The 11,089-nt window shown below is 31.0% G+C and overlaps 1 protein-coding gene across 1 annotated transcript; it reads left to right on the top strand.

Annotated features, from left to right (window-relative positions):
* The first annotated feature begins 5,043 nt into the window (after positions 1 to 5,043).
* Positions 5,044 to 7,912, top strand: LOC124823194 (cinnamoyl-CoA reductase CAD2-like). The gene is made up of 6 exons (XM_047295364.2): positions 5,044 to 5,210; positions 5,544 to 5,713; positions 5,798 to 5,989; positions 6,813 to 6,975; positions 7,243 to 7,429; positions 7,568 to 7,912. The coding sequence occupies exons 1-6, from the start codon at positions 5,090 to 5,092 to the stop codon at positions 7,710 to 7,712; spliced, it is 978 nt and encodes a 325-aa protein (XP_047151320.1). The 5' UTR covers positions 5,044 to 5,089; the 3' UTR covers positions 7,713 to 7,912.
* Positions 7,913 to 11,089: the final 3,177 nt, after the last annotated feature.

Here is an 11,089-nt window from a genome sequence, read left to right as displayed (position 1 = left end):
GACCTCACTCTGAAGATATCAATTTATTGAGATCCTTAGATTTGAATAGAAGATTTCAGATAGAAGGATTATTCCAATTTAACAAAATATGATACGCCCTGAAACACAAGGTGATGATGAAAATATAGACTAGAGGTGACAAATGAATCAAAATTCACAGTCTGAACTAGAACATTTTTTGTAGAGATATCAGTTGCTTAATGCTCCATCTAATGACTATCGTTGAAGAAATGACATTGATCTAATACTTCTTTCACGAATGACCTCCTTTGTGAAGAAGTGTTTGTCTCAATCACTGTTCCTTTTCCCTTATGACTTCTTCGAGTCATTTTTCATGATGATGATGCCATTGAAAGAATAACTTCAACAAAAAAGAGAGAAGAAAAACAAAAAATTTCATAACAACAATATAATATTAATAACAATTACGAACTTCATACATATAATAAGTGCTGATAATTAACATTGTTCAATATAATGCAACAATTGTAGGAAGGGTCAAAATGTTACAATTAAAATCAACTTAAGACTATTAAACATATACATGGACTTAACTACCATCCATCATCATTGTTAAACAACTTATTCCATCTATGATGTGAGGGCATTTTCATTAACCTTTTCGTGCATACAGGGTTTGCACACAGGAAATCATATTATTGTTCCATAAGTGTATCTTCTTGTATGTTCATCGTAGATAACATTTCCCATATGTCGTCCTCAGTGTATTGGAAAGATGGGGTGCGACGCATGATCTCCACTCGGTTATTGAGAATTTCATTCCTCTTCTCAATGACAATCACTTGACGCTTGATTATGGATGATATTTTCTCAAAATGAGCATTACTGGATCCCATGACGTCCATGAAGCCATCGAGCCTTGTCGTCAACTTACCAAATTGTGAGTCCATTATGTCGACCATAGGTGCCTTCTGCTTTCAACCAAGTGAAGATGAAGTGCCTCCTAATGGAACGGAAGGCACAAACTGAGTAGCCCTTTTAGGAAAATCATCCCACAACTCAATCATTTTGAGAACAATGACCCCACAATCATATCTGGAACACTCACAACACCATATGAACAAATTATTACAACATTCTTAATCAAATCTATATATTGAATGGGACCACACTTTGGTCAAACCATTAAGGCAAACTACTTACATGTTTGGTTGAGTGGGAATAACGATATGTTGTACTTTAAATGTTGGCTTCTTGTCTTTAGTACAGTTTAACAACATCGAAAATAAGAGTTCCATGTTACAAGTCTGTACACAAATAAAAGAAAGTTCAAATATGAAGTGCATGGTAAAATAATCGAAATAACTACATGTTAAAATAAATATCTTTACAATAAAATTGTCTATATGTTTACGTTCCTGTCTATTGTGCTTAAGTGAATCAAGAGTTTATAATAAAATGGACAATTAGAAATAAAATTAATATTTTTAAATGGTAAAGCATGGGTATCATAGGCTACAATAAGTGCATGGTTACAATAGAATGATTAATTTGTGTTGGTTTAATTTTGTTGGACTGGGTTACATTTCTAACATATTGTTTGAGTAGGACCTACGTTGGGTCCACATTAGAATATGGATGACTCTTTAAATGTTGATATGTGAATGATGATAAAAGGAGTGTAGATAGTATTTAGTTGATTAAGGTATGTGTTTGATTGACTTCATATGATTAGGAGGTTTTAAGATCAATAAGTGAAGAAGTATAGATTGAGTTATGAATTTTAATACCTTGAGGGTGAAGTTGAGGTCTTGTTAGTGGTATATACTTGAAGAAAGGGACATGTCTATCTTATACCTAGTGAATCCCGAGTTTTTTACTATCTACCGTGTGATACGGGATATGGGCTCTGTTTGGCCTTGTGTGCGAAAAGAGAGTGACGTTCAAGTACTGCACCTTCTTTATATTTGGGAATGATGTTTTGCCTAGTCTTTGGCTCGTTGCTGAGTTTAGTACCCGGTACGCGATATGTCAATGTTTTTACTCATAAGTCCTTGCGGAGTAGGGAAACATGTCCTTTAGCCGTGAGGACGGGATGACTTGAACGATCCTATATGAGGAAGCTACAGGTAGTATGGTTACGAGCCTATATGGGGAAGCTACAAGTGGTATGGTTGTGAACCTATATGGGAAAACTATAGGTGTTATGGTTGAGTACAGGAGATGGACTAGGGTCCTTGATGATGATGTTGGGGTTCATGATGACGATGTATTTGGAGACTGTGTTGATAAGGATGACATTGATGGTATGGTAATGACATGGCTGATGAGGATGTTGATGAAGACACTAGTACAAAAATCGCGTACAACGTCGAATATTTTGGGCTTTTAACGGCTAATTCGCGAACGACATTATACCAGGAGATGTTAAATTTAAAAAATTCGAGGTTAATTTAACGTCGAATTTTGTTAATATACGACGTTAAGTTAACGTCAAATTTGGTCAATATTCGACGTTAATTGTTTTAGTTTTTTTTAATTAATTGTGATCATTTTTTACAACTCTACGAGACCTGAAAAACAAAAAAAACAACAAATTTCAGTTTTTGGTATTTTATAAAACATGAACTATGAACATGTAGTGTAGTATCAACAACAAAAAATAATAATCAACAATAAACAAGTTCAATCAAACAACAACAATAAACAACTTCGACTAAACAACAACAACAAACAAGTTCAACAAAAAAAACAACAAACAAGTTCAACAAATAAGTTCTTAAAACGAAAACGAAAACGAAAACTAACCTTCAAAAGGTGGGTTCGTCAAAATAAAGTTTCATCACAGTGAGAGAAAGAAGAATGCGCCTATTAAGGACAAGAACACGAAAATAATCGGTTAAAACAAACAAAAATTATACATAAAGTAATTAATTAACATGCATTTGTATCAAATGAAAGAAAGAATAAATGTGATGCTTGTCAAACTTCGTTCGAGAAAAGTTTGAGAAGAGAAGAGGGTATCGCGCGTTAAGATAAAGTGAATGAATTTTCAATCTCCTGCTCAATTTTTTATTGAATTCACTAACCTTTTGACGTTGAATTTAAAAGTCATTCGACGTTTTATAATTGCATTTATTTACAAAAATGTCGTCGCTCATTTTTAACGTTGGTTATTCAGTGGTTGGACGTTGAACGCGTGACGTTATACGTTGTTTTTGTACTAGTGAGATCATGGTGTGAAAATGATAATGTTAGTGAGGATAATGCTATAGATGAATGTGTGGTTGTTATGTTGTGATTATTTGTTATTCATACATTATATTGTTAATGGTGGTGTTAATGGTAGTTTGCCTATACTTGTTTGTGTTTGTGTTTGTGCCTTGCGATGATCATATGACCTTTGGTTATACGGGAGTAGCAAATGTTGCAAATGTTTCATATGCATGATAGAGACGCGAGAAAATGTGAAATACTTAGGCTTATTAAAAGTTCTTTATGTTTTAAAGTTTTAAACAATGTAATTGGGACTTTTTCACCAAAAAACTATGAACAACATTTGTCCATTTATAGTTTGACGAACTATCAGTATTGTCTAATATTGTACAAGACATATTACTTATAACTTTTTTATTTTCTAGAAAAATAAAGCACAACAAAACAAACCAATATATATAAACAACAAATATTGTCTACACCATCTTTATTAATACATACAATACATTTCATCATTTTAATAATATATTTAATGGTTATTGCTTTTGAACTAAAAAGTGAACTTATAACACCACATAAATTTTCATCAAATTCTACTTTAGTCCACCTATAGCCAACATCAAACACATACCTACAATTATACTTGTTGAGGGCACCTATCTTTGCGTCACACGAAAGGATTGATTCAAAGATACTCATCGACTAACCATCTCCTTCAATAAAAGACAACATATGTCTAAAGGTCTCTCAATATATAAACACCATTTGAAAAGTGTCTCTCCAATCCTTGTACGATTTGTATCCTTAAGAATACCATTCATTTCAACAATGTATTTTTTGTCAAACTATGTATGAAGACAAATATACAATACCATAAAAAAATAACCATACCATTACTTCATCAATAATATGAAAATAATTGATGTCAAATATATAAACCCTTTCCAATTAAACATGTCATTTATTTTCTCTTTTGTATGTCTACTTATACAAGTCATTCCTTGTATAAATATGTCTAAAGGTCTCTCGTTATACAAACATCATTTGAAAAGTGTCTCTCCAATCCTTCTACGACGATTTGTATCCCTAAGAATACCATTCATTTCAACAATGTATTTTTTGTCACACCATGTATGAAGACAAATCTACAATACAATAAAAAATAACCATACCATTACTTCATCAACAATATGAAAATAATTGATGTCAAATATATAAACCGTCATTTATCTTCTTTTTTGTATGTCCAAATATACAAGTAGTCATTCCTGGTAAAGATCTTATTCATTCAAAAAGAATGAACCATAAATCAACAACAAAGTTAAATAACAACATTATAAAAAAAACAACTTTCACGTAACATTGACCACATAATAAAAAAAATTAAATTTTTAATCACTAACGAAACGAGATTATGTATTTTACTTAAAAATGTGTTGTTGAACTTCCCCGAAATAAATCCAAACACACAACAAGAAATGAAAGAAAAGCAACATTGAAACAATATGTTTCATCGAAAAATTCACATCGAAAAATCTACATTGAGAAACCAATGGAGCAAAATAGAGCTATGTTTTCCGATCTCAAGTTGCAACGAAGAAAGAAAGAAAATCTCGCACCTAACAAACTTGATAATTTCGTTTTTAATATTAAAATCTTTTAATTCGATATCTTCAAAAATAAATTAAAAATCCATGTAAATATTGACAGAGTATCAAAATGTTATTAAAAAAAGTGTTAACATATCATTTTTGGCTATTTACCGCGCTAAGAATGCAGTCAAATGGTTTCAACTTACATTTTCGTTTGAGATAATTACAAGCCACGTGTTTCTTCTTAAAGATGTACTAATATACCAATTACCATTTTTTGAAAATTTTTCGTCGTTCAGAGCAAAAGAAGATAATCCAGAATGAGCAGCGGAGCAGGACAAGTAGTCTGTGTCACCGGCGCTTCCGGTTATATCGCTTCCTGGCTCGTTAAGTTTCTTCTCGAACGCGGTTACACTGTTAAGGCCACTGTTCGCGACCCAAGTATGTGTTTTTATTGTTCTGTTTTCGTCAGTGATTATTCGTAGTGATGGTGTTGCATTACTATTTCGAAAACTAAAATTGGATAATGTATTGGATCTGTTAGGGTCAAGATTACTGGTTTTATCAGTAATCTAGGGTTTAGTTTTGTTCCCTCTTTCAAAAACCTGTTCATTCTTTTGTTTTGAAATACTTTTCATCAGAAAGATTATGAAATACATACCTGTCTTCTTCTCTTTTCTTCTTCTTCGTTGATTCCTTTTCTGTGCGTCTCTGCCATGGCTCAATGCAGAGCTTCTCTCGTTTGCCATATTCAGTATAATGTGTGATGTGCAGATGATCCCAGAAAGGTGGATCACTTGCTTAACCTTGATGGTGCGAAAGAGAGATTGCATCTCTTCAAGGCGAATCTTCTAGAAGAAGGTTCCTTTGACTCTGCCGTTCAAGGTTGTCACGTAGTCTTTCACACTGCTTCTCCCTTTTTTAACAATGCCAAAGATCCGCAGGTTTATTTCGATTGCAATTGGATTTGTTCATTCTTTTTTTATCCATGGCTGTATAATAATTTGTTTTTACTTTATATGTTTCAGATTGAGTTGTTGGATCCAGCTGTGAAGGGGACTCTGAATGTTCTGAGATCGTGTGTGAACTCGCCGACGCTGAAACGAGTGGTTTTAACTTCTTCTTTTGCTGCAGTTGGGTTCAGCGACAGGCCTAAAACCCCTGATGTGGTGGTTGATGAGACTTGGTACTCTGACCCAGAATTCTGTAAGAGACCGGGGGTATGGGCCGTTTTCTCTAATAAACTTTCATTACATGTTAATCCTTAATAATATTATCGAGATGAAAACTTCATTGTGGAAAACCACAAAAATAGTAAGTGTGGTAAACTTTTGTGTTTCTTAAAAGACAAAAATTATACATGGACAATATATATGTATATGTGTGTCCTAAAAAGAAAATTATGAATGCAAGATTGCTGTTTACTTCCACTTTTATATGTGAGTCAAATCTTCCAAAGAAACCATTGGCTTAACACCATTGATGGAAAAATCAACATAGTATTTCACAAGGACACAATCAATAACTTTCAGCTGAGAATGTCTTCTATTCTTTGCTTTCCAAAGCATCTAAGTGCACAAAAAAGCTTTTCACAATATGGCTAATGTTTTACCTATTAAGTTTGATGTTATAGCCAATGGTTTAAAATCTAAAACAGAGGTGGATAGCGGACAACTAAAAAATCCTGTAGAGAAAGTCGTAGGTTTCTCAAACAAAGCATACAAGTAAACACCAACAATTATGTAGCTTCATCCCATTTGCAGACTAGATTTGCTTCATATGATTAATTAGGTTTGTTGTAATTTTGATATTATGCACTCATTGTTCACTTATTGTCATGTGTAGCTACACTACACTACTAAACAATTTAATCTGCTTGTCTCGTTTTGTTCATATGATAGTTGTGATTTTGTATGCATTACACAAAAAGTACTGCACTGTAATACTTACATTTATTCAAATGTCAACAAAGTGTTATAATTTGTAATGCATATTATGTTACCTTGTTCTTCTTACTTTTGCTATTTCCTATTTATGTTTTAGTTATGGTATGTCCTTTCAAAGACTTTGGCCGAAGATGCTGCCTGGAAATTTGTGAAAGAAAACAGTATTGACATGGTTACAATGAACCCGGCATTGGTTATTGGACCTCTCTTGCAACCAGAGCTTAACACTAGTGCCGCTATGGTTTTAAATTTAGTTAATGGTAATTACTGTTTACATTATGCTCTAAAATTTCTATTTTATTTTATTTGGCTGCATCTTGATTACACAATGTAATTTTTTTGAACTCAAACCTTGTATGAATCAATTAAAATGAGAAGGAAATATAAAATAATGAAATAGCAACTAAAATGGAACAAGAGAAGGAGGGTTAATAATATTTTATGATTTTTCTACTCAAACTATGTTATGCTATTTTGCTGTACTATTTTTAGATAATTGAAAAAACGGTTCCATCGCCTTGATACAGGTGCGCCAACATTTAAAAATGATTGTTTTAGATGGGTCGACGTGAGAGATGTTGCAATTGCCCATATTCTAGCATATGAGAATGCTTCAGCTAATGGAAGATATCTACTAGTTGAAAGAGTGGTACACTACTCAGACGTTGTGAAGATTTTACGAGATTTATACCCTACATTGCAACTTCCTGAAAAGTGAGTATAATTATTTTGATATTATCATCAAAATAGTGTACATTTATATATAAAAGGTGAATTTGATTTGAGGTCTAATTTTGTTTTTGCATTTGTATAATTCTAACTAATTCGAGTTTTTGTTGTTTTTGATACCAGGTGTGAAGACGATAAGCCATATGTGCCAGTGTTTAAAGTTTCGAAGGAAAAAGCAAAGAGCTTAGGGATTGAATATACTCCTTTGGAAGTGAGCCTCAAGGAGACTGTAGAGAGCTTGAAGGAAAAGAAGTTTACCAAATTTTAAGTTGTTACCCTTCAGGAAAAGGTGGAAACCTTCTGTAGTCGTTCATATGGCTTCTTATTCTCATGCTTATGAACATATTTACTCTGCAAAATAAGACTTAAATCAGAACTCGTGAGTACTGAAATAAGGTTGTTCTTTGTGTGAAGTAGTGTTTGTATTACAGATTTAAACCACTGGAATATTTTGATTTTATATTTTTAGACTTTTTTTATGATAATAAAAATAATAAAAACAATTGAATTTTTTATATAACTATTATTTTAACGAATAATAATTACTAAATTATAAAATATTAAATACGTTAAAATGAAATATTCTATTTTTATTAATATTATTATGATTATGTACTTATTTTTGTAAATCAAGAAAACCAAATATTTTAAAAGAGGTAAAAGAAATGTGTATGTTGAAAATTTTAAAATTTTTAACCTCATTATTAATTTTTATAAATTAATAGAAAATATTTGTACATGTCTGGTATTGTTTGTATTAAGACAACTTGTAAATAAGACTTGTGAATTTGACTCGTTTGACAATGGAGTTGTCTAGAGACTCATTAGTCATTATTGATGTGAATTTGTAGTATGGCCTACAGTGATAGATTTTCAATTTGAATGTATGAAATCTTTAACTATTAATGATAAATAGATTCACAAAACACATTATTTCCATTCAAAATACTTTTACTATGCTTTTATCAAACACATCCTCTATCTTTAAAATATATGAAAACATAAAGTCCATACATTGTATTAAAATGGAAAAAGCTTTAGAAAAAATTGATTTATTAATTTTAAGGGAATCTAAAAAAAAATAGTAAAAGAAAAGTTAAATTGTGAAACATAGATGATTAGAAATGTTAAATGTAAATTATAAGAAATGCACAAGAAATATCAAATATGATGATGAACACAAATACCTTCTGTTTATTCTATTTCTAGTTTCAAGATTACACAATTTACTACAAAATCATTTTTGTCTCCATGAAATACGAGTAAGAAATGTTGTTTATTCTATTTCTAGTTTCTAGATTACACAATTTACTACAAAATCAATTTTGTCTCCATGAAATACGAGTAAGAAATGTTATATTGTGTTGTATTTTTGAAAATGTTAGGTGATTATTTATTTTTCTCATCATTAATCTTAACTATTGGATTAAGCCTAGTCAACTCGATCTTTGACTTTGATCAAATATCGAATCAAATCGATGTATACTTAAGATCGAACTGAGTTGATTCAGGTATAATATTGAGATTATTTAGTTCGATTTGAAAATATAGTGAGATCAATAAGTTAAATATAATAGAAAGATGTGTCAAGACTAGGGATGGCAACGGATCGGGTCGGGCATGGATAGTGCCTACCCACAACCCGACCCGACAAAAAAAAATCCACCCGCTACCCGACCTGCTACCCGCACGGATATCCGCTTAAAAAATATCCGCGGATATTTTAAAACCCGCGGATATCCGTGGATACCCGTGGATATCCCATAAATATTTAAAAAAATATATTTTTATAAAATATTATAATAAAATTTAAATAAAATTACAAAAAATATATAAAATATAATATATATTAAATTAAATATAAATTAAAATTTAATTTTAATTATATTTAACTTTATAAAATATAAATTAATGTTAATTTTAATTAAATTTAACTTAATAAAATATAAATTAAATTTTTATTTTTATTTTTTGCGGGTAGCGGATATCCGTGGATACGGATAGTATAATACCCGCACCCGACCCGTTTATAAGCGGGTATTAAAAAACCCGCTACCCGCAACCCGCGGATAGTAAATATCCGCGGGTACCAACTATCTGTCGCGGATTTTATCCGCGGATATCCGCGGGCGCGGATTTTTTTGCCATCCCTAGTCAAGACAACAAAAAAAAACCTAATTGAGATGAAGAATGAATTCATCATCATTCTTCATTTTATATTTTCCTCTATCTATCGTCTACTTGTTAAATAAAGAATAAATAAAATACTAAAAATATAATTAATGAAAAAAAATTATGAATTAATTGAAGACCATATTAAACAAGAATTAAGTTAAGTGAATTATTTGTTAAATTTATTCTAAGGATAAAAAAACATTCAAACACGTTAAAACATATTGAAAAAACTTCTAAATTTACTACCCAATTAAAACAAACTCATGTCAAGTAAATTGAATTATTGTGAAAGATATCAAATTCAAATGATTGATAAATAATATATATATATGGGATTTACTAATTTGCGTACGTTTGTTTTTCAATTGATACATTTTAACAATGTGTATCGAAACCCTTACTCACCTCTCTCATTTCTCTCAATCCTTTCTCTTTCATCTCTATCACTGTAACATTTTCTCTGTCATCCCTATATCCCCAAGTGAAAAAATCAAAAAACACTCGGTGTTAAACAATTTGCCTTTGTAAAGGGTTGAGTCATTGATATATTCACCTTCAGGGAAAGGTTCATTCAAGATCTCTTCAATTTCATCATCTTCACTAATAGGCCAATTACCAATTTCTTCATATGTCATTATGCCGGTGAAAATTAGATAAAATTAGATAAGACAAAAATTATAAAATGAAAATTCATTATGAAATCATTTTTTGTAAGAAATTGTTTAACGAGTTCTGATTTTTTCGAGATCAATTATCAATTCCTTTAATGTCATCATGCTTGTAAAAATTAGATAAGACAATAGGATGCCAGAGTGAGAGAGATGAAAGAGAAAGAGTTGAGAGGAATGAGAGAAGTGAGTAAGGATTTAGCGGTTTCTTGTTTTTTTTTTAGTTTTGAGAATGAAAATTATTCAAATACCTTTAACCAAGTATTTTTGTCTATTAAAACTCGATACACATTTCTAAAATATACCAACTAAAAAAACAGGCGTACGCAAATTAACAAATATATATATATATATATATATATATATATATATATATATATATTATTCTCCATCAATGTACCTTTTTCCACACAAGAAAATCATTTTTTTTCACTCTAAAACTCAATCCCATTCTTTATAACTCAACATCAATCGATCAGTATATTTATTAATATATGGACAAAAAAGTGTTGATATTCCAACATATTAATAAAGACCATTTATTTTATTCTTCTCTCCTTCAATAGAAGTAAGTGTGTGTGGATTTTCTGGGCAGAAACCACCGACATATCTCATCACAAATCGAATAACGTATAAAATAAGATGATTTACTAGATGAGAGTATATTATAAAAGACGAAGTGATAAACTATGTACCCGACATACGTATCGCCGCAATAAATTATTAATATCTACAAATTTAACTCAAAAAGATTCTGAAATGTTGCCTCGAGTAATGTTTTCTGGTTTTTTATTGTTAACAA

Source organism: Vigna umbellata, chromosome 1 (assembly GCF_029865625.1).
Source record: "Vigna umbellata cultivar VRB3 chromosome 1, Vumbellata_1.0, whole genome shotgun sequence".
Classification (NCBI taxonomy): domain Eukaryota; kingdom Viridiplantae; phylum Streptophyta; class Magnoliopsida; order Fabales; family Fabaceae; genus Vigna; species Vigna umbellata.
Note: the sequence above shows the minus strand (reverse complement) of the source record. Positions and strands in the feature narration are given on the sequence as shown.